Source organism: Tachysurus vachellii, chromosome 10 (assembly GCF_030014155.1).
Source record: "Tachysurus vachellii isolate PV-2020 chromosome 10, HZAU_Pvac_v1, whole genome shotgun sequence".
NCBI lineage: Eukaryota > Metazoa > Chordata > Actinopteri > Siluriformes > Bagridae > Tachysurus > Tachysurus vachellii.
This window is the reverse complement of record NC_083469.1, coordinates 4832693-4857070: the sequence shown is the minus strand read 5'-3', so window position 1 is coordinate 4857070 and position 24378 is coordinate 4832693. Positions and strand designations below refer to the sequence as shown.

The 24378-nt window shown below is 40.2% G+C and overlaps 1 protein-coding gene across 1 annotated transcript; it reads right to left on the bottom strand.

The window, feature by feature from the left end:
- Positions 1–10559: 10559 nt before the first annotated feature.
- ccdc6a (coiled-coil domain containing 6a) lies at positions 10560–21445 on the bottom strand. Its single transcript, XM_060879272.1, has 9 exons — positions 21131–21445; positions 18252–18401; positions 15640–15768; positions 15053–15156; positions 14675–14835; positions 13726–13882; positions 13140–13240; positions 12910–13031; positions 10560–12134 (listed from the first exon to the last, which is right to left on the bottom strand). The coding sequence occupies exons 1-9, from the start codon at positions 21410–21412 to the stop codon at positions 11970–11972; spliced, it is 1371 nt and encodes a 456-aa protein (XP_060735255.1). The 5' UTR covers positions 21413–21445; the 3' UTR covers positions 10560–11969.
- Positions 21446–24378: the final 2933 nt, after the last annotated feature.

Below are 24378 nucleotides of genomic sequence, written 5' to 3'. Positions count from 1 at the left end.
CACACACACACACACACACACACACAGACACTCACGCATACACACACGCACGCACACACACATTCACCCACACTCTCACTCTCTCTCACACACAGACACTAGCACACAGACACGCACGCACGCACACACATGCACGCACACAAACACTCACACACACATACACACACACTCTCTCACACACACATATACACACAAACACTTACGTACACACATACACACACACAGACACTCACGCACGCACACACACACATTCACCCACACACATACACAGACACATACACACACACAGACACACAAACCTGCCATATTTAAATAACTGAATGAATATTATTAATATTAATAACAAATACTACTATACATGACACCACTCATAGAACTGGGATTCCATGAAAGTAATACAGTGATCTCAGCTCTACACCCAGTGTAAGAAAAATAAGGACGCTGGTAGTTTTTTGCTTCTTAGATAAAAGTGTTTGGTAAAGTGTTTATTTGCAGTGTCGCAGTTGCAATGCGTGTAGCAGTACCTTGGCTTCACTGGAGTTAATCTAAACCCTAAACATTGTGTTATTCTACTTAGCTCTTAGTTGTGTGTAGTTTTATGAAGTAGAATAGTCCTGGATATTCGTGTTGTTTCAATTCAATCCCATTCAATTTTATTTGTATACCACTTTTAACAATGGATATGGTCTCAAAGCAGATTAACAGAAATATAAAAATTCAGAATAAACATGACAAAGTTTAGAACTAAATTTAGATAAGTCCACAATGAACATGGCAGAGGTGACAGTGGTAAGGAAAAACTCCCTGAGATGATAGGAGGAAGAAACCGTAAGAGGAACCAGACTCCAAATTAAACCTCATCCTCATTTAGTCCTCACAATCGAGTGTGTGATTAAAAATCAAGTCCTTTCTACAACTATAGAAATATAGTCCAGTGTAACTTTTGAGCAACTTATAAATCAGCGTCATTTCACTTCACTGTGTACTGTACCAGCTGTATATAGTGGAAATGAAAATAAAAGCTTCTTGACGTGACTTTTAATGTTAATGACGTTAAGCCCGCTATGTTAATGAGCGTCAAAGGCTTTTATTGTCTGTGATGGCCCACTGCTGCTCCTGTACAATATGTTGCTCCTAGGTGATAAACCCCTAAGTGTGAAGGTCTGAGAACAGTTCTTAAGTAAGGGCTCCTAAAACAGCTGTATTCTGTTATGCTAATTAAATCTGTTTGGGGGATGTGAATGTTAAGGTTGTGCTGGGGTGACTGGGGGGCACATGAACAAAAGGTCCTGTAATTATGTCGCTTTGTAGAAGCCAACATTCTGTTTTCCTATTTAAGCTTAGACAAAAATTGATAAAATTTAATGCGGCCTAGGGCTTTTGAGCCACATGAACCAAATACGGATATGTTGTTGCTATTACTTTTCTAAGCGATCCGAGTACCGGTACTTCCGGTACCGGGTTTCAAAGTGGCCTTTTTTCCCATAGACTCCAATTATAAACTTTGGAGGTTTATAACTCGGCAAGCTTTTGAATTATCTACACTAAACTCGGCCAGCTCCTTTAGGGTGATACTCTGAACAAAGGTTTAAATGTGTACCGACTGGCCTTTCGGTTGTGCCACAGCCCCGCCCCCAAAATATGGAAAATCAAAAAACTGTTTTACAACATGTAACATGTGACATATCAAAACAATCAGAACAATGAGGGGAACTTCCTCACGTGTATTCTGATGACGTCACATGATGTCACGTGAAAATAAAAGATTTTGCACAACATGAACATGTGACATATCAAAACACTCAGCTCAATGAGGGGAACTTCCACAGGAGTATTTGGATGACGTCACATGCTCGTCTCCACTTGCCTCCAAATGTTTTGGCACCCTATCTTTCTGTCCACTTGCCTCCAAAAGTAACACTGATCCTTATGTCCACTCGCCTCCAAAAAGCACCGGCCTTTGCGAATACTTGCCTCGTCAAAGCCAACATCAAAGTTTGTCGCAACAAACTTTACAAATCTAGTTACTTATAGGGGTCTTCTGTGTGGACAGATAGATAGATAGATAGATAGATAGATAGATAGATAGATAGATAGATAGATAGATAGATAGATAGACGGACGGACATACGGACGGACAGACGGATAGATAGATGGATGGCAGGATGGATGGACAGATAGATAGATAGATAGATAGATAGATAGATAGATAGATAGATAGATAGATAGATAGATAGATCAGGTACATTGCAATGAAATGCTGTTTAGCATCTACCAGAGATGTGAATAGTAGAAACTGTGTAAATGTCCAGATAAATATGTAAATATATGTACAATAAAAGTACATTTACAGTTTTTGGCAGATGCCTTTATTCAGAACAACTTACATATTTTGAAATAAATAAAACTGATGAATTGAGGGTTTAGGGCCTTGCTCAAGGGCTCAGTACTGGATGCTTGGGGGAATTGGGATTTGAACTCAACACCTTTCAATCAGTGGTCCAACACCTTAACTTCTAAGCTACCGCATACCTCACAACAAATAAATAAAACTATTGCAGATAGTATTCACATTAGCTGGTGAGGAAATGTGCATCAGTCACTGATAAATAAACAACAGTGGATATACAGAGCGTATACATGTACAGAAAGATAAACTAGGGCAAACTATGATTTATTAGTTCAATACAAATAGAATTATATAGAGATTATACAGAGATATATGTATGTATGGGGAGCAGAACTGCAAAGTATTAGTGAGACATCAATGTCCTCACAACTGAGCATTTCCCCAGTTTTTCAGAGGCTGAGAACCATTCAGGATCCCAAAACCAGCTGAAAAACGCTATAGTTCTGCTTCTGGGAACAAAGAACTGAATCTTTAAGACAAAGAAAAAATCAGATAAAAGCTCATGTTATTGTCCTGTTTCTTTTCCTCTTTCCTGTTTCTTTCTGAGGTGGTCAGCTTAAATATAAAAATGTTGGTGTTTAAAGGGTATAAGAGTTTAAACCTTACACAATGGCACACAGTGTGTGTGAGTGTGTGTGTGTGTGTGTGTGTGTGTGTGTGTGTGTTCTTGGCTACTCTATTCCCACAATCACACACATTTAATCCTTTCTGACTCTGAAAAGAACAAAACAGTTCATTACTCTCAGTCAGTGAACACAATACTATGACAAGCTGGGATTTATTTTTTTCTCATATTAATTTTAAGTGAGGCTGATGTGGGAAAAGCTGCTCTAAGTGACCAGAAAGTGAGACATTTCACTGATCTTCCACAACATTAAATATAACTACAAGCAGATTAAAGTATGTGATTTATTCTTAAATTAATAATCAAATTTAATAAGAGAGAAATCAAACCCTCATGGAGAGCGTCGTCGTCACAGTCCTCACACTGCACCTCAATTCAATCAATCCAATTCAATTCAGTTTTATTTGTGTCGAGCTTTTAACAATGCACATTGTCTCAAAGCAGCTTCACAGAACATAAGAAATTAAGTACAAAATGTTCAAGATTATTTTTAGACTTATATTTTAATGTGTTTGTATTTATCACGGGGGGCACGGTGGCTTAGTGGTTAGCACGATTGCCTCACACCTCCATGGTCGGGGTTCGATTCCCACCTCCGCCTTGTGTGTGTGGAGTTTGCATGTTCTCCCCGTGCCTCGGGGGTTTCCTCCGGGTACTCCGGTTTCCTCCCCCGGTCCCAAGACATGCATGGTAGGTTGATTGGCATCTCTGGAAAATTGTCCCTAGTGTGTGATTGTGTGAGTGAATGAGAGTGTGTGTGTGTGCCCTGTGATGGGTTGGCACTCCGTCCAGGGTGTATCCTGCCTTGATGCCCGATGACGCCTGAGATAGGCACAGGCTCCCCGTGACCCGAGGTAGTTCGGATAAGTGGTAGAAAATGAATGAATGAATGAATGTATTTATCACCAATGAACAAGTCTGAGGTGACTGAGACGACCGTGGTGAGGTAGAGGAAGAAACCTTGAGAGGAACCAGACTCAAAGGGGAACCTCATGTGGTCAATCCACCTCGCTCTCTCTGATCTATCAGCACTGCTCGACTGCTCACCGTCTCTCAGGGTAAGAGCTAGTTATAAAGAAAGACTCTTGTTCTGGCACCGAGGTGGTGGAATGAACCAGTGCTTCATGTCAGGCCACACTGTAGCTTACTATCGTTGGTTATTTTCTTAGAACATCACACCAGCGCACGGTTTAATTCCTTAGAAAGGTTGATCCAGCTGTAACAGTGTCTTGTAGGAGAAATACTCTGCCATTTGATTAGTACATAAATCTATATATGTATGAATAAAATATACAAAGCAGTTGCTTATGTGTAATGTAACCTTCTCTTTTACTCTCTCTCTCACACTTACACACACACACACATACACTCACACACACACCTTGAGCCAGATAATTCCAGGATACTTTGTTATGACCTCCGAGGCGCTGCTGGAAAAAGTTCAAGTTCTCACACACACACACACACACACACACACACACACACACACACACACACACACCACAGCAGTCGGTGTCCATCAAAGTCACCCAGTGTTGTTGATCTTCCGCTTTCAATGAGCGGCTTCCATTCCACAAGCTCAGGATGTGCTCAGGTTCCAGATCATGACAATATCCTGGGTTAAACACACACACACACACACACACACACACACACACACCACCTTATCATCACAAATACACTCATACTCAGTGGTATATCTCTCAGCAGGGACTCCACACTTTCTTTCACACACGATCCATCACATTAATCATTAAAAGAAAGCAATACAGGATACTGAGGTCACCCCTCCTCAGCTTCGTCCCGGTCAGGACGGGTCCAAACCGGCCAGAACCAGGTGAGGCTAAAAGTTCTCAAAGCTGCTTACACAGTCTTAAAGCTACAGGAGAGGATTAATACACAGCTCATGGAGCGTGAGGAACCAAGTGGGGGCTCCTTCACTGAATATGACTGAGCTTTGTGAGAAAAGTAGTAGAGGTCGTGTAAGAGATCCTGAGACAGGAACGTGATTAACTCATGTGTTTGACGTTTTTTACATACGCAGCTCAATCCAAATCTAGAGAATTCTACAGATCATATTAAATAATTTTGCTCTGAGTTATTTTCTTTAGAAATCTATTAGAGAGATAAAAGTGACTTGTGGTAGAGAATAAAATCTTTCTGTATATTCTGGATATAGAAAACTCACACAATACACACACACAATACAATACAGGGAAACCAAATAAGCATAAATGATTTACAGGGAATCCGGTTGAGACCCGTAGGAGCAGGGATGCAACTAAAAAGATGCACAAGTGGGAATTTTTTACTTTCTTGAAGGTGAGCGAGCAGATATGACACTTGTGGGAGACAAAGTAAAACCACCTCCTGTGGATTTGTGTTCGCTCAGCTACAAGAGCATTAATGTGATCAAACACTGATGTGAGGTGATGAGACTCCAGTTCCAGTTCATCCCAGAGGTGTTCAGTAGGGTTGAGTCAGAGTCAGGACACTTTGTGCAGGACACTAGAGTTCTTCCACCCCAGTATATATATATGATTGGTCACAAAAATAATTCCTACACGATCTCATCTGTAGCACCTAATTAACTCAACAGCTCGTGCTGTTGAAAGAAACCTCACCACTAGCTCTTCTTTGAACCTTTATTATTTAGGGCTTAAAAAAATCAGCCCAGGACTTTAGTGCAATACAAGAGCATGCTACTAGAGGAAAATAATCAACTGGGGTATGAAATTCGCTTGTTCTAATTAGGAAGCATAAATTATTATTATGGGGGCACGGTGGCTTAGTGGTTAGCACGTTCGCCTCACACCTCCAGGGTTGGGGTTCGATTCCCGCCTCCGCCTTGTGTGTGTGGAGTTTGCATGTTCTCCCTGTGCCTCGGGGGTTTCCTCCGGGTACTCCGGTTTCCTCCCCCAGTCCAAAGACATGCATGGTAGGTTGATTGGCATCTCTGGAAAATTGTCCGTAGTGTGTGATTGCGTGAGTGAATGAGAGTGTGTGTGTGTGTGTGCCCTGCGATGGGTTGGCACTCCGTCCAGGGTGTATCCTGCCTTGATGCCCGATGACGCCTGAGATAGGCACAGGCTCCCCGTGACCCGAGGTAGTTCGGATAAGCGGTAGAAGATGAATGAATGAATGAAATTATTATTATTAATAAGTACACAGTATCCATTTATATTTGTTTATTAATGATTCACTTATTTATAATATTAAAGTATAATAGTAACATTATTAATTAGTAATTATTACTAAAGTACTAAAGTACTTACTAAAGTAATTTAGTAAGTTTAGTAAATTTAGTAAATTACTAAAGTAATTATTTATAATATTAAAGTATAATAGTAACACCTTTTAAAGACAAAAAAATGGTCATGAACAGCTGAAAAACCACAAAGCTGACATACTGTAGTAGCCTCCATCCACACATTTACATTTTTCTTTTAAAAACAAACAAACAAATAAAATAAATAATTAATAGCTAATCAAACAGATAAATAACAAATAAATAATTTAAAAAAAACAAACAATAAACAAACAAACAAACAGATAAATAAACAAATAAATAAACAAATAATAAAAACAATAAAAACAAACAGACAAACAAACAAACACACAAATAAATAAACAAATAAATAAATTAAAAAAATAAAAATGAATAAACACATTCTAACCAATAAGAACTGAGATTTTAAAGATTTTGTTGTGTTGTAGCTACTATTACATACATTATCTACTACTATAACACAGTTAGGAAAACCGACAATGTTTGTAGATTCCAAAGCTCTTAATAAGGACATTAAAAATTGACCCATGCTTTTTTTTTTTTTGCTTAAAGGTGAAAAGACTCAACTTTATGTATGTTCTGTAAGATTCCCTTATCTGTCAAACATATTTTATTAGATTGTACTGGACTTAACACAAGCAGAATGCTCTTTTATCAACTTACTTCACTTAAGGACATATTTAATTACATTATGCCTGAAAACATTTTCGATTTCTTTATAGTATGTTAATTAAAAAAAAAATTGTATAATATGACTTGCTGTTTAGATCTGTTTTTAGGGCCTGAGCACCGAATGGTGCGAAGCCCTATTGTTTTTCCTCGGGAGTATTTTTTTTTTTTTTTTTTTTTTTTTTTTTTTTTTTTTTTACCCACACATTGGCCAATTGGGGTCCCTTAACATGCTCGAAAACTCTTGAAATTTGGCACACACGTCAGAGTCGCGCGACACTAGGATTGGACAAAGGTTGGAATACGGGCGTGGCAGGGGGGCTCTGTAGCGCCCCCTGTAATGCAAAAACAAACATTGGTGCACAGATCGGGCAATTATGTACGCACATGTACGAGAGTTGGTACGCATATAGATCTCATCGACCCGAACAACTTTCGCGCTCTAAACTATGAGCTCCGCCCAACAGGAAGTCGGCCATTTTGGATTGTTTTATAAGTGCATGCGGTGAACTTTTAAATACTCCTCCTAGGGAATTCATGCGATTGACATCAAACGTTGTGAACATGATGCCGAGACATTGCACTTGCTAAATTGCGAAGGGATTTTTGATATCTCGAACGGTGCTGCCATGGCGAGGCGACAAAGTTATGGCGAATTCAGAGAAACAGGAAGTGTCTAATATCTAAAGCAAAAAATGTCTTATTGGGATGACACGCGGTGTGTATGTTCGGCCAAGGATTCCGATCGCATCGATGTGCTTATTGTGAATCTCGGACATAGCGCCACCAACAGGCGCCAGGAAGTGTGTCAGTCACAACAGTTGCATGTGGTGAACTTTTAAATACTCCTCCTAGGGAATTCATGCGATTGACACCAAAAGTGGTGAACATGATGCCGAGACATTGCACTTGCTAAATTGCGAAGTGAGTTTCGATATCTCGAACGGTGCTGCCATGGCGAGGCGACAAAATTATGGCGAATTCAGAGAAACAGAAAGTGTCTAATATCTAAAGCAAAAAATGTCTTATTGTGATGACACGCGGTGTGTATGTTCGGCCAAGGATTCCGATCGCATCGATGTGCTTATTGTGAGTCCCGGGTATAGCGCCACCAACAGGCCCCAGGAAGTGTGTCAGTCACAAAGGTGGATTTTTTCACAGTTGCATGCAATGAACTTTTAAATACTCCTCCTAGAGGATTCATGCGATTGACACCAAAAGTGGTGAACATGATGCCGAGACATTGCACTTGCTAAATTGCGAAGTGAGTTTCGATATCTCGAACGGTGCTGCCATGGCGAGGCGACAAAATTATGGCGAATTCAGAGAAACAGAAAGTGTCTAATATCTAAAGCAAAAAATGTCTTATTGTGATGACACGCGGTGTGTATGTTCGGCCAAGGATTCCGATCGCATCTATGTGCTTATTGTGAGTCCCAGGTATAGCGCCACCAACAGGCCCCAGGAAGTGTGTCAGTCACAAAGGTGGATTTTTTGTCAGCTTCATGCAGTAAACTTTTAAATACTCCTCCTAGGGGATTCATGCAATTGAGACCAGACTTGGCCAACATGGTGCAGAGATATTGCAGATGCGAAATTGCGAACGGATTTTTGATATCTCAAACACTGTTCTCATGGTAACGTGTCAAACTTTACTTTCTTTTTCAGGCATATTTAAGTCTTTTGGCGTGCTTAGATTAACTTGAAATTTGACACATACATCACATTTGTCGGCTGTTAAGTGTGGACAAAAAGGTCAGACAAAGGTGTGTCTCTTAAGTGGCTCACTAGCGCCCCCGTTTGTCTAAAATGTGGGGTTTCATTTACCTACAGTCCCCAAATGGGTCAGTAACAACATAAAATAGTCCACTGATATTTACCCACTTGATGCACTTGCCCACCGTGCATTGTTTTCTGGAAGGCACCGTATAGCGATGAACAAACGTGCGAAGGCCCGTCATCGCTGCTTGCAGCTATATTGTTTTTATTGTATTTATATGATATTTGTGTTTTTGTCATTGAATTTTTGCCATGAAAATAACTTTGATTGCTGACATTTTATTAAATAAAATAATCTGATTCTTAATTTAAAGCAGAAGTAATCTCTGAGGATATATTTGGTCTTCGTGATCACATTGTTGAGACTCAAGATGGCATAGACAGGGTTTCCTCCGGGTACTCCGGTTTCGTCCCCCGGTCCAAAGACATGCATGGTAGGTTGATTGGCATCTCTGGAAAATTGTCCGGAGTGTGTGCGTGCCCTGTGATGGGTTGGCACTCCGTCCAGGGTGTATCCTGCCTTGATGCCCAATGATGCCTGAGATAGGCACAGGCTCCCCGTGACCCGAGGTAGTTCGGATAAGCGGTAGAAAATGAATGAATGAATGAATTTAAATGTTTAAATGAACATGTATAGTCACACCATTGTAGCAGTGTTGCATGCAGTAGGCTATAAGGTAAGTAGTGATTGTTCATTTGAAGTTTACTCAAGTGGAAAAATGTAACTAATAAACTTACACCTACTAGCACTATGCATTATATTGTGAAAAAGTAGATTATCTTAATATCAAAACCTTCAATTTTCTCTGGACTCAATGCTAAATACATGTCTGACCTTTGGAACGAACCAAAAAGAAAACCTAGAATTTATGGTGATTTTATTTACGTTAGACCATTTTACATAATAAAGGTCAAGCTTTCTAATTGTTTTGTTTTTCTGAATAGTGGCCCATTTTTATTTTGTTTATTACAGTAAACCCAAACCAGAAAAACCTTACACATTACTTTTAGTCATGTTTACTGACCCCTAGAGGCGAGACGTAAATACTGCACCAGACTGACCTGACATTTGATGAAAATCTTCAATATTAAATCTTTATCATTTCTCAGTGTTGAAGCCTCCTGAAAAGCATCTCTGACAGTCAGGAACTTACAGCAGCAGCTTAAGTCACCTTAACGAACCCCCTCGGAGTAGAATAAAGGCGTAACAGACTTCACTATACATACAAGTGCATCTCAATAACTTAGAATGTCAGAAGGCCAACAATTTACAATTTTTTTTTTTATTGGTCTTATGAAGTATTCTATTTTTTTTTAGATAAATATATTTATTATTTTGTGCTGTGTCAGAGCTGTGTGTTATCTCTAATGTGATTGGTTACAAAAATAATCCCCACACATTCTAATCTGTATCATCTTATTAACTCACTATCATTATTAAATATTGCACACAACACGTTTCTTCTCCCTCTTCACCTTTCAGCCATTTTCTCCTCTGATAAAGAAACTCTTAATCCTCTTAAAAGTCCTCCTCACTACTCCTAACACCTTTTGACTCTTTTAAGGGTTAAGATGCTTTATGAAGAAAATTTATCTTTACTACAATCTTCTTTAAATTGAAAGGGAAACAATTTTTTTTTAGAAATGATGTCGCTAGGAGAAACTCTATACTCTATAAATGTTCATAAATATGGTCAATTTATGAAAGACCAAAGGGAGCCTTTAAATAAAGTCAGCACCTTAACACAGGGCTTATACACATACAAAACCAACACAGAAGTCGAAGATGCGTTTTTTTGTACAAGTGTTTAATTGTATTCAGGTTCATTTGATCAACAGTACCTCATATCTCACCTACATGGGTTGGGACAATTTCTTAAGACAGTGACATTTCAGTTAAAGGCAGTTGACTCATCTTCCTTATGCTTTCTTCTCTGCTGATTTCTGCTCGCTGATCTGAGACTAGTGTTAATGAACTACTTTAAAGGGGGAAAAAACAATCCAAGAACAGTGTCGCAGGTGAGCGTCTTATATATATATATATATATATATATATATATATATATATATATATATATATATATATATATATATATATACGGATCTGAAGAAATGATTCTGGTTCGAATGGAACAGGGTTAATAACGAATGCTAACAAGTCACCAGTTTCACGTAGCAAGCTCTAGTTCACATGCTGTACTGAGTTCTGTTCCCAGGAGAGGAATCAATAATAATCTGGGGCTTTGGGAAGAAACACCAAACCCCACAAACCATCCACAACTTATCATTCTTGGTTTGGCTTTTAGATAAAAATGAAGCTGTTTTTTTTTTTACAGCAAAATAATGAGGATGTTTCTTGCCTGGTGATTTAGCTACTGAATGTCTGAGTTGATCAAATCACTTGTGAAAAATTTCAGTATGTAATAGAGAAAAGAAAAAAAAAATAAGAGAAGCACCATTGTTGAAATGTAGCACAATTTGAACAAATTCCTGGGTGGCGGCAGCTGAAAACCAGACCCTTCAGACACTGATCCTGTTTCCGCTGATAAATCTGTGGCACAAACTAGTTCTGGTGCAAAACTAGCCACAGATCAGCATAAAAAGAGCATGAAACCTGCACACATACACACAACTATATACACACACTGCACTCGCTATATACACATGCAAATAGGCAACAAGTGCTGTTTAAAGTCTCAGTTCTGCCCTGTCTTTACTTTCTACACACAACTTTTATTATTTTTTTTTTATACACACAAAACATTAAAAAAAAAAAAATATTTGACTCGCACAAGGCTTCACCATATCGGCTGTGCTGTGATCTAATGACTCCCTGTTTCCGTGAACATCATGTTTTCTAGCCTTAGGACTGATTTAGTCACTTTTTGTAACCATATCGTTATTTATTTATTTATTTATTTATAATTCCAATGCAGTGTTTTTGTTTAGCTGACATTTGAGTACTTTGTTTTTGGTAATTTTCCTACATTTTAGTCTCTTTTAGTCTCAAGGAAACTGTCAATGTCAGACAGAAACAGTTGTTCTAAATCAAAGCACATGACATGATGGGAGACGTGGTCACTGTTCTGTCGGTTTACAAAGAAAAGTCTCGCTAAAACTTCTGCTTCTTCTGTTTCTGCTCTTTAGATTGTTGAGTCGCTGTGTTTGCTGTAGCTTAGCGCCATGTGGTGCATGCGTTAAGGCTGAGTGGGAGCGTGCGAGGAGCCGGACGGAGCCGCCGACTGCGCTGGTGGCGGTGGAGGAGGAGGCTGCTGCTGCGCTCCGGAGTGTGTGTTTGGGGAAGGAGGCGGCGTCGGGCGCTTAAACTTATCTGGACTGCTGCTCCTCCTGGGGGACGGCCTCTGGGAAGAGAATCGGAGATGAAGTTTAACACACTGAATTGTACCCCTTACTAACCACTTCACTAGAACCAGCACAGCTTTTATTTTATTCATATTTGCCATTTAGACACAAAGCTTCAAAGAGCAGAAAAAAAAGTCAAAAGAAATCTGAAGAATCGGGAGCTTGCAGATACGTGGAAATACTCACCGTACATCTCTACTGATTTCTACATGCTTACTAAATCACATAATATTCTCAATATATTTGTTGAAGGAAAACAAAGCTTTCATATTTTACTCGTGCTCCTGAATGTGGAAACTGTACAGATTAGAAGGCGGACTAACAAACTGTGACATGATCGATTACACATGGATTATACTGTCGAGCTTTTACAGAGACGTCGGCATTGTGGACATCGCTGTATACAAACCACCTGTGTCTGTTACTCTTGTGTGTGTGTGTGTGTGTGTGGGGGCTGACAGTGTTACACATGAGTAAGAGATGAATGAGTGACTAAGTCGGCGTGTTGGAGGGAAGCTGCCCCCACCGTCACTTAAAACTGGGAGAGAGGAATGTCACAGAAAACATTAAACGCATAATCAGCATGCCACCAAAGCAACGGTGTCTTAGCAACTACTCCTAGACCTCACAGACAGATACCTTTAAATCCAGGACTGGGTAAAGGTGCTAAAAGAAGGAAAAGGAAGGTTAGCTAGGGAGCTAATAATAACAAGAATACCTAAATAACAGGCGTGTTTATATCTCTAAGTGTCTTGGGTTTTTGTGTGTGTGTACCTGAACTCCATGGGAGGGTCCAGGGTGGATGTGCAGTCCAGGGGGTGTGTAGTGTGCGTGTGGAGCTCGGCTCAGTGTGGCTGGAGGCGTGAAGCCGACAGTGTGACTGGCGTAAGACAAACCTGCAACACCACAGAAGGCAAAGTGTCACTCGGCTATACACACGTGTCCTGTCCAGAAATATTCTGACATCGGAACAGGACGTCCTACGGAAAACTCCGCGCACGTACCTGGTGAAATGGGGCGGCTGGAGGAGGGCGAGGGGGTGTAGGGGGTCGGACTGGACACGGTACGAGTTCTCAGTCCCTGAGCAGACATCTCGTTAAAATACCTACAGAGGCACAGAGAGAGAGAGAGAGAGAGAGAGAGAGAGAGAAAAGGGAAAGCAAAAGACACAACACACACCATAAGACCACAAATAGAAAGAAACAGAGAAAAAATGTCAACTCTAATACGTTGTATATAAATAAATATGCATAAAAGATACAGAGGTACAGATCTAAAGTATGCTGACGGCTAAAGGAAAGCCATGTGTGTGAAAGCAGCATTGTGATGCATCAAAGTATCACCGGTTTCTCACACACTCTTTATCAGGATGTGTGGCACATTAATATAAAAGCAGGGATTAATTCCTTTAGCGCCTCCCTGCAAAGGACCGGATGGACACAAATAATGGACAGAATTGCAGTAAACGGTTCTACACTGAAAATATCGGAGGCTAATGGAACAAACAGTCTGCTGAATAAACGAGCAGATCAGACACACGTCCTGAAAGGTTCAGTTGTGTTGGTGAACACAGAGTTTGTCTGGTCGCACCTCTCATCATCCATCTCCAAACTGCTCTCGCTCTCGCTCAGCTGCCTGCACAGCGCCTCTCTACGCTCCATCTCCCGCTGCAGCTTCCTCTGCAGGCGCATGTTCTCCTCCCGCATTTGTCGCTCCTCCTCGATGTACTGCGCTCGCTTCTCCGTGTCTGAGAAACACAGAGCAGAAGGAAGTGTTCGAGGGAAAAAAAATAAAGTTGAAGATACATTTTTTATTATATACAAATATAACAATATATATATATATAATGAAAAGATTAATTTCCATCTTACGTTTCCCTATTGCCTCTTTCCACAAATTTACACTTTCATACTTCGCTCGGAATTTATATCTAATACAAATAAATAATAATAGAAAAATAAATAAAAAAAACAACTTCCAAAATTCCTTCTCCATTTGAGTGAAACAAAGAATGCGCCCTCTAGTGGCTCAACACAAGAACGTGCACAGCACTTTTACACCCAGCAACTAGTGGGGGGAAAAACCCACATCAGTGGAAGAAAAGGTGACGAGAGGAAGGGGGGGAAAAAAAGAGAGGAGTGGATAAAGGACAGTAAAAATAGAAGGGAAAAATAGCGTGAAACGATAAGGAATAAAGGAAAGACCGGATGAAAAAACAAAAAGAAAGGAAGGAAGGGGTGAACTAAATGAGCGAAGGAAGGATAAATCAAGAAAACAAAGGAATGAAAGAAGTGAAAGAAAGCAGACATAAAAGGAGGAGTGAAAGGAATGGTGATGGATGAAGGAATGAGAAATAAGGAATCAGGAAAGAAGAGGGGAATGAAGGAAAACATGAAGGAAGGAAGAAAAGACTGAAGAAAGGAGAGAAGGGTGAATGATAATCAGATGAAGGATAAAAAAAAAAAGAAAAGGGCGAAAGACAAACGTTTATGGGTGTGAATACGACTTAAGAGCATTTCTGGGTGTGTGTGTTACTCACGCTGCAGCTCAGTCGTGCGCAGGCTGCGCTTCAGCCTCTCCACCTCGTTCTTCAGGAAGCGGATGTGCCGCATCATGTTCTCAGGAGAGTCGATCTCCATGGAGATGTCCCGCGGGGAGGGTGGAGCCGACACCGGCTGGTCCAGCTTCTCCTGCAGGATCCTGAACACACCAGTGGACGATGTCACACACAGTACACACAACACAACACAACACAAAGTTCCAAACACCTGGCACATGGTCACTACTGAAATATGTGACCGGCCAATCGGAGCTCAGCTAATCCTGTTCTGAATCAGATATTAGTTTAGGATCTTTACAATTAAACTGTTCCGATCAATCGATGCTTGATCCTGGATCAGAGTTTTCCCATTTGCACCTTTTCTCAGCCTCCAGCTTGTCCATGCGCTTCCAAAGCCGATTAACCAGCGCTTCCTGCTCCTGCTCCAGCGTGTTCTCCAGGTCGATCTTCTCACGGCGCAGCTGCAAACACACACATCAGCAAAGTCAGAGTCTAAACACCGAAGCGGTTTGAGATCCACGTATTATAGAAGGCTTCGAGTAGAAACGAGGAAAAGACTTCTATTTAAACTTTACTGAAGGAGTCTCCAGTGCAGGTGATTAGTCAGATAAGAACAACTTCAGGACTGTGAAGTGATTTTTCTGTTTGCTGCAGAAAAATCACTACAAAAATGCGGCAGGAACAACTGTTTATAGTGTTTACTGAGGATCTATAGCATTAAATGTAACTATAAACAGATTTTTAACTGTTGGCAATTGCAGTGAAAGAGGAAGAAAACAGTACAGTGCATTTTAAAGGAAAATAATCAACATTGAGGAAGTAACTCTACTCGTTATTGAGCTGAATCAACGCACAACACTTATTTTCCTGTAAATTGCACCAGGACGTGTTTTGTTCCTTACCCAAGGTTACAGCAGCACCCTAGGCTTGTTTTACAGTGTTACCTGCTCTAAAGTCAGCTGCTTGGTGATGGTGTCGTTCTCCAGCTTCTTGATCTTTTTCATCAGCTTGTTGACTTGAAACTCCTGCTCCTGCTCCAAGTGCTGCTCGAGCTCGGCCTTCTCGTGCTGGAGCTACGGAGACATGAAATCGTGTGGTTTGATCTTCCTACACAATCGACCACATTTTCAAAGCTAAAAGGCAGACGATGAGCTAATATTTCAACTTTGGTATTTTGCCTGTGTCCCAAACATCCTTTTATAAAGCCGGAACCTCCGAATGTTGGTTTAAAAAGACAATCCTGTGTCCTGATTGGTTGGGTGTTTGTGGTTCAGATCATGTCTTTTCGTCTCATGCAAAAGGACATTTTTATGGTTTTGCAGATATTTGATTAAACCTTACCAAACACAAGCAGATCATTAATGACTCATCACTGTTTCATTCTAGACAAACTAAAGGTTAAACACGTTTATGTTTATACTGAAATACACTATAAAGCCAAGAGTTTTGGAACCCATGCCTTTCTACCAAGCACATGATGAAAGATGTTTAAACCCAAAATACCAAATGCTCTTAATACTAAAATCTAATGGAGTGGATTTTTCCTTTTGGGTGAATTGAACTCCAGCAGGTTGCGTGTTATTTGGACACAAGGCCTGGTTGTGGTCCAGACGGTGTGTCACTACATGTCCAGCCACATATGGTGGTCACAATGACTCACCGTTCCCACTTGAACACCCAGCGTTCTGTTCGGCAGAGCAGACGCTTCACAAAGCCGTGTTGTTTGGGTGAACTTTGGACTGTTTGAGACGTGACAATGTGCCAGACCATATGAAGAATCAGTTTATGATTACACCTCAGTCAAGGAATTGTGGGAAATCTGATAACGACTGATAAAGACCATGCATGTGACTTGTGGCTCATTCTCCAAGGTGGTAAATGTTTACAGAGTCCAAACTGTGTTCTAGTAGCTGCAGGCTTCTGAGGGAACATTGACCCTGCTGTGACATTAAATAAAAGGGGAAGGTAAAGAGACACGGACGGTAAAGGAGAAGCGTACAGCGTGTGGTGCATCATGCCTTCGGTTACTCATCCGTCACACGGCGCTTCTGTAACTAATCCTCAGTCATATGAACCCACAGGCCAAGTGGACTCTCCAATTACCCCCCCCCCCCCCCAACACCCACACCTCCCCCACAACACGTGTCATCTGCTCTGTTTGCCTGGAGTCTGACTCACTCGCTCCAAACTCAACGCGCTCACCCTTTATGCACGGAGATTTCAATTTTCGGTAAAAAAACAAGCCTAAAAACAAGCCACGGACATCAATGACTCATCCCTGAGCTGTGGGCGAAACAGGAAAAGTGTAGAAGCTGCACGAGCGCTGGCTGAGGATCAGATCCAGTCAGGAGCGGTTACAAAATGTAAGGGGAAAGAAATGTAGTGTGAATATGAGAAAATAAAATAAATAAGTAATTCTTGTGTTATTCTACATCTGGGATGTTAGATGGATATTCAGAGTTGTCAGGCGATGTTCAGGTTCTACACACACTTTTTTGGCCAGATAGTGTGGTAAAATGAGACGTTCTATATTCTTTGCATGTTTTGTGTTGGACTGAGACCGGCACTTGGTTAGAAAATGTAAGATCAATCAGAGAATGTGGCAGCTTTGTGGTTGTGAGTTCAAATCCCAGGACAACCAAGTTGTCACGTCTGGGGCTCTTGAGCAAGGCCCTTTACCCCCAACTGCTCAATTGTATAAATGAGACAAATGCAAGTAGCTCTGCCAAATGCCATAAATGTAAACGCACAAATTGGTCACACAACATCTTTCAGCTCTGGTATCCAGGAATCTGAGCATTTGCTTATCTTCCAAAGAGAAGCTAACAAGATAACACTGATGCTTAAAGGTGGGGTCTCCGATGTTTGAGAAATCCTTCAGAAAACTGAGTCGGGAAGACAAACAAAACAAATACAAAACAAACGTGTAGCCAATGAGCAGAAAGGGGCGGGGCTTGTCAATATGGGCGGAGAGAGTGTTCATTGCGCATGTGTGACATTAGCAGAAAGCGGTTTTAACATTGACATGGAGGATAAAAACAAAGAAAGAAAGCGAACAAAGGCTTACGATAAGGTAAGAAGTAGGACCCGTGTTTCAATAGGTGAGTAACGTTGGTTTTGCTTTGTTTCACAGAACTAATATATGCCTTTGTCCTTTACATGATTATGCTTGTGTGTCATTTTTGCTTGTTTGTTTATCTGCAATCGTATTGTTCTTCCCTTCAGCTATGATAAAGACACATTTCTTTCCAATAGTTGCCCGGGTTACGTATGTATGTGTGGGTGGAGCTATCAATACAGGGACATTTCAAATGTCGACATTGGCTTTCAAACAACGGAGACCCCACCTTTAAATATAGTTTTTCTATGTTTCTTGGCAACACATAGGTACAAAATTTATACAATCACCCCAAGGCACCTCAAGGGATCAATGAACCTTGAGATGTATTCTAGAAATCTGCGGATCTTTATCTCCTGATAGATATTCCCTCAGTTGGTGTTGTGATGATAACGATGATGATGAAGAGCTCTGTTTGCTCGAAATCGAGTGAGTTACCTGCATGAGTTTCCGGGACAGATCGTTAGTAAGGAACTCCTCCTCTTTTTCATAGTTCACGGCGAGCGTCTCCTTCTCTTTCTGCAGAGCCTGGATCTTCTTAAACAGGGTGTTGGAGATGAACTCCTCCTCTTGCTCTGCCCTCGCTTGCTGCACACAAAAATACCATATCATATAAAATGGGCTCAGACGTGGAGTTTCCAGAGAATAAAAAAGATAATAAATACAGATGTTTGATTGACAGAATGATGTGGTTGATGATTTATATAGTGAGGTGTGTGCAGATGTTTGCTAGCTAGTGTTTTACCCCAGAAAATAAGATCTGACAAAAGGAGGCGTTGCCAGAAACAGACTTCTGTGTCACTATGGCAACTGGCCAAAAAAATCGTAAATGCTCCTGAAAAAACATTACAAAGACTCCGATGTTACACAAAAACCAAAAGGCTACCGAACTAGTCAAGGATACAAATGAACCTGAAACCCCGCCCAGGACAGCATCATCTATGAGCCAATCAGAAGCGATTAGATATTAGAGTACAGACCTCTGATCTAGAAAAACACAGGGCTGCATGACAGCTGCATAAAAAAAACACCACCAAGTGTCATCCATCTCACATGAAAGTTTAAAACATTCATATTTTAAAGGATTTGCTGGATGATGTAATGATGAGAATCACTGAAACACCTGATGTTGGTCAGGACCACAGCACACAGCACACATGTGTCTTCCGGGACTGGAAAAAGAAAAGATACTGCCGACTCTAGTGCCTTACTAAATGTGTGAAATCAAACCAAACCGCTGACGGCACCGAGACTCTGTCCGCTGCTCGTTTTCAGAGGAACTCAAACACGATGCGTGTTATGGTTATGTTCTGGTCAGAAAAAAGAGAGCAGACAGGAAATGACTTATGCTTAATGTAAATGCCTCTTTTGTCTCTCGGAGTAGAAATGTTGGACTCATTACACAGGTCCCACAAAAATACAGCATGGAACAATAAAACTTTCTATTATGACTTGAAAATATGACCTTTTTGACGGAGTTCTGTGAGTGCCTCTAAATGAGTCGTAAATGAGTCGTGTTGTGAACACACCTCGCACTATGGAGCTTCACTATACACACACAGTTAAAGCTCAATCCTAGCAAAACTGAACTGCTGTTCATCCCAGGTGATTCATCCCCAGGTCATGACCTTGCCCACAGACCACAGACAATCAACTGTCCTTTTACTCTCATGTTGCTAATGTGACTCACCCATGTCGGTTCCTTCTCTACAACATTAGAAGGATTCGGCCATTTTTGTCCACACAGGCTGATCAGGTTCTTGTTCAGTCTCTTGTCATTTCAAGACTGGATTACTGCAACGCACTGCTGGCAGGTCTACCTATAGACACAATTCGTCCTCAGCAAATGATAAAAAATGCAGCTGCACGGCTTGTTTTCAACCTGCCTAAATTCTCCACACCACCCCTCTGCTGCGATCCCTCCACTGGCTTCCTGTAGCTGCACACGTCAGATTCAAAACACTGATGCTGGCCTACAAAGCCAAAAACGGACCAGCTCCCTCTTACCTCAAAGCCCTCATCACTCCTCGCACTGCACCCCACACCCTCAGATCTACCAGCACTGCTCCACTGGTCCCACCATCTCTCAGGGTAAGAGGCAAGTATACTACAAGACTCTTCTCTGTACTGGCACCGAGGTGGTGGAATGAACTTCCCCTAGAGGTCCGGACAGCCGAGTCACTGGGTATTTTCAAATGACGGTTGAAGACCTACTTATTCAGGAAACACTGTTCATTGTAACTTTGAACAATGTTTTAAAGTCATGGTATCTTAAGTATGTAACCTAGTGAGCCAGCATTAATGTATCCAATGATGGAGACATAAGCACTTATGTACGTCGCTCTGGATAAGAGCGATGCTGTAAATGTACACGTGAAACTTCCCACTCATTCCTCACTCGCATTCCACATTTTCTTCATTCATTATCCCTAATAGTCATATATTTATACTAGACAACTTACTTCCCCTTTCACTTACACATCCCAAAAAATTGCATCCTATTTACAAAAGCACGTCAACAGACTCCTCCCCCCTAATTTGTCTGTCCACCAATCCACGCTCAGGAAATCTACTGGATCTCCACCATACACAGACAAATCAAATACACCAGAAGTGTATAAAAAAAACAAAATAAAATGATTTTAGGGGTTTAATACGTTCATGAAATCATTTTTCTTGGGATAAATTTAACACTGATGCATAGAAAAATGTCTGACATGATGGATGTGGACTAAACCCCTAAGTACATAAGCTCTGTATGTACAACTAATCCCGTCTAAACAGGGCTTAATACACAAATAATACCCAACTCTAACCGCCTAAACTACTCACACACAAACGACATTTCTAATTCGACCCTGCATTTTTTTCAGTCTTCTAACATGACTAATCTTCCCAAAGTGGGTTGCCAAATAGGGATATTTTGTCGTACCTAAATTCTCATTACCTTCTTATTTGCATATCCGTAGACAAAGACGTGAAATCTGGCAACCCGGGCTGTATTTAGCATCGCTAAGATGACTCGTTAGCAACGTCGCTAACGCAGATTTACTCGATACGTCTCAGAAATAAAAAAACACTTAACACACGTTAAGCACTCGTTAAATAAAAGGTTACATAAAGATGTTTTAAATAAAATAGAACAACGACGAACAAGCACTTTATTTTGACCAGATAAATGTTAGCATGTGAGGTGGAGGGTCGTAGCTGCTAATTTAGAAGCTAATGCTAACAACATTAGCGTTAATTCTGACTTTAAGGCTTTATAAATTCATACAAAATGGCGAAAATGGGATGAAATAAATAAGGTGACTCACGATAGTGACGCTGGCCCTGCGCAGGTCGCGGTTCTCCTCCTGAAGGCACTTACACTTCAGCCTGAGCGTCTCCAGCTCGATCTTCAGCACTTTGTTCTCCTGCTGCAGGGACGCCAGGCGGTTCGTCAGCTCCTCCAGGCGAAACGCAGAGATAAAAACGCCTTGCTTTCCGTCTCGGCCTGTAGCTGGAGCGGCGGTGGTGGAAGAAGACGACGAAAGCGGCGTGGCCGAGCTGCTGCTCCCCGCCCCGTCTGTATCACTCTCACTGGCGCTGTCCGCCATGACTGCACCCCGAATACTGAGCCACACACAACGCCGACACAACGCCAGAGACACCAAAGCCCCGCCTCCTGCATCGTGATTGGATCGCCTTCCTAACTCCTAAACCAGGATTGGTTACTGCGTTCCTGCTTCCTGTCCATCACAATTCCGGATTCTCATTCTCTCTCTCTCTCTCTCTCTCTCTCTCTCTTATATATATATATATATATATATATATATATATATATATATATATATATATATATATATATATATATATATATATATAAGAGAGAGAGAGAGAAAGAGAGAGATATATATATATATATATATATAAAAAGAGTTTATATATATTATATATATATATATATATATATATATATATATATATATATATATATATAAGTGAAATTTGTATATATTAATTTTGATGATTATAACTGTCAACTAAGGAAAATCCGAAATTCGGTATCTCAGAAAATTAGAATATTACTTAAGACCAATACAAAGAAAGGATTTTTAGAAATCTGGGCCAACTGAAAAGTATGAACATGTACAGCTTAGTTGGGGCTCCTTTTGCCTGAATTACTGCAGCAATGCGGCGTGGCATGGAGTCGATCAGTCTGTGGCACTGCTCAGGTGTTATGAGAGCCCGGGTTGCTCTGATGGTGGCCTTCAGCTCTTCTGCATTGTTGGGTCTGTCATATTGCATCTTCCTCTTCACAATACCCCATAGATTTTCTATTAAGGGATTAAGGTCAGGCGACTTTCCTGGCCAATTAAGAACAGGGATACCATGGTCCTTAAACCAGGTACTGGAAGCTTTGGCACTGTGTGCAGGTGCCAAGTCCTGTTGGAAAATGAAATCTGCATCTCCATGTATATGTATATATATTTGATGGAAATAAATAAATATTGACCCCTTTCAAAAGAAACATATAATATATATTTTATTATATGTTTCTTTTGAAAGGGGTCAATATTTATTTATTTTCATGATTTTTCCAAATGATTTTTTAAGCTCATTTTTGATGTAATACAATGAAAACAATATTGTTATTTTTATTAAAAGTAGTATTAAAACGAACTGTTGATTAATTTAACATCATTAATTGAAATGTATTTGAAAAATAATAAGTAATACATAATAATAATAAGTCTGTCTCTCCTATGTTTTATCTTTTTAAATAATTTAGTGCTGCTTAGAATATTGTGTCTTGAATTTCCTAATTAGGGCTGTTAAACTCTCATCTCTGCTCCTTTTCTATTCAAATTGTAAAACAAATCAGGAACTTCAACATCCAATCTATGAACTGTGAATGAGTGTAAATAATAAACCAATCATTGCACAGGTTTGGTTTCACGTAACCAATCATAGTGATGGGGCGGGACTTGCCTAAGTAACTCCGAGGAAAGAACGCGATCGATTCTTTATAGCGCCATCTGAAGGTGAAACGATTAAACATACACCAATAACATGGATTAGCCATCTTCATCTTTATCTGTCTATATCTTCAGCTAACTCTATCCTAAGCATCCGCTAACGTTTACCTTCATGTCCTCATTTAACACATCCATATATCTCCTCTTTGGCCTTCCTCCTGTCCTCTTACCTGCAGCTCCATCTCCAACATCCTTCTACCAATATACAGTAACCATCTCCCTCCTCTGTACATGTCCAAATCATCTCAATCTATCCTCTCTGACCTTGTCCCCAAAACAGCCAACCTGAGCTGTCCCTCTGATGTGCTCGTTCCTAACCCTGTCCATCCTCGTCACTCCTAAAGAGAACCTCAACATCCTCATCTCTGCTACCTCCATCTCTGCCTTATGTCTTTTCCTCACTGCTACAGTCTCTAACCCATACAGCATAACAAATTAAAAATGTTTAATAAAATATTGCTGCATGATAATGCTGGAAATATGAGATAATGCCTGAAGTATAAGATAATGCTGGAAGTATGAGATAATGCTGGAAATATGAGATAATGCTAAAAGTATGAGAGAATGCCTGAAGTATGAGATAATGCCTGAAGTATGAGATACTGCTAAAAGTATGAGATAATGCCTGAAGTATGATAATGCCTGAAGTATGAGATAATGCCTGAAGTATGAGATAATGCCTGAAGAATGAGATAATGCTAAAAGTATGAGATAATGCATAAAGTATGAGATAATGCTAAAAGTATGAGATAATGCCTGAAGTATGATAATGCCTGAAGTATGAGATAATGCTGGAAGTATGAGATAATGCTAAAAGTATGAGATAATGCATGAAGTATGAGATAATGCTAAAAGTATGAGATAATGCCTGAAGTATGATAATGCCTGAAGTATGAGATAATGCTGGAAGTATGAGATAAAGCTGGAAGTATGAGATAAATGTAAGTCGCTCTGGATAAAGGCGTCTGCCGAATGCCATAGAAAAAAAAAAGATCATTTTCAATCGTTACTTTGTGAGATTTCATATCAAAACACTACACATTTCCCATGCATACATTGCAAAAGGCTTAGTCTTTGACCTTTCTGCTTCTGTTTACTTCAATATTATAGCACATTAGTGTGCAGCACCTAAGTTAATTATGGTGTTACATGGCGTTTATATTGCTAGTAAGCAAAATAGTTGTGTTGTATTTTAATAAATGTTTAATAACATTTATGTAGAGAAATTGCAAAATATTCCTATGGACACAATACATGTAAAAGGGAGTTTACACTAAACACAAGGCTACTTTAAGGAACTAATTAATACTTTCTGAAAGAGAATTATGTGTAACAAATGTCAGAAACATATGTGTATAAGTATTAGTGTCCAAAATAAAATATGAAGCATTTATTAATTATTTTTTCCTTAATCATTCATTCATTCATTCATGCATCTTAATTTGACTGTATGTTAATTGTTTCTGCAATTTCTGGAGTTCGCTCCTAAGAATTTCACTCACAGAGGCACATGTGCTGTGGTGATGTGACAATAAAAGTGACTT

Coding starts and splice junctions, on each gene's coding strand:
- ccdc6a (XM_060879272.1), bottom strand. CDS start 21,412: ATGGCGGACAGCGCCAGTGAGAGTGATACAGACGGGGCGGGGAGCAGC. Junction 15,769..18,251: donor TGTCCCGGAAACTCATGCAG/GTAACTCACTCG, acceptor ATGTCTCCGTAG/CTCCAGCACGAGAAGGCCGA. Junction 13,883..14,674: donor GCGCACGACTGAGCTGCAGC/GTGAGTAACACA, acceptor TGTGTTTCTCAG/ACACGGAGAAGCGAGCGCAG.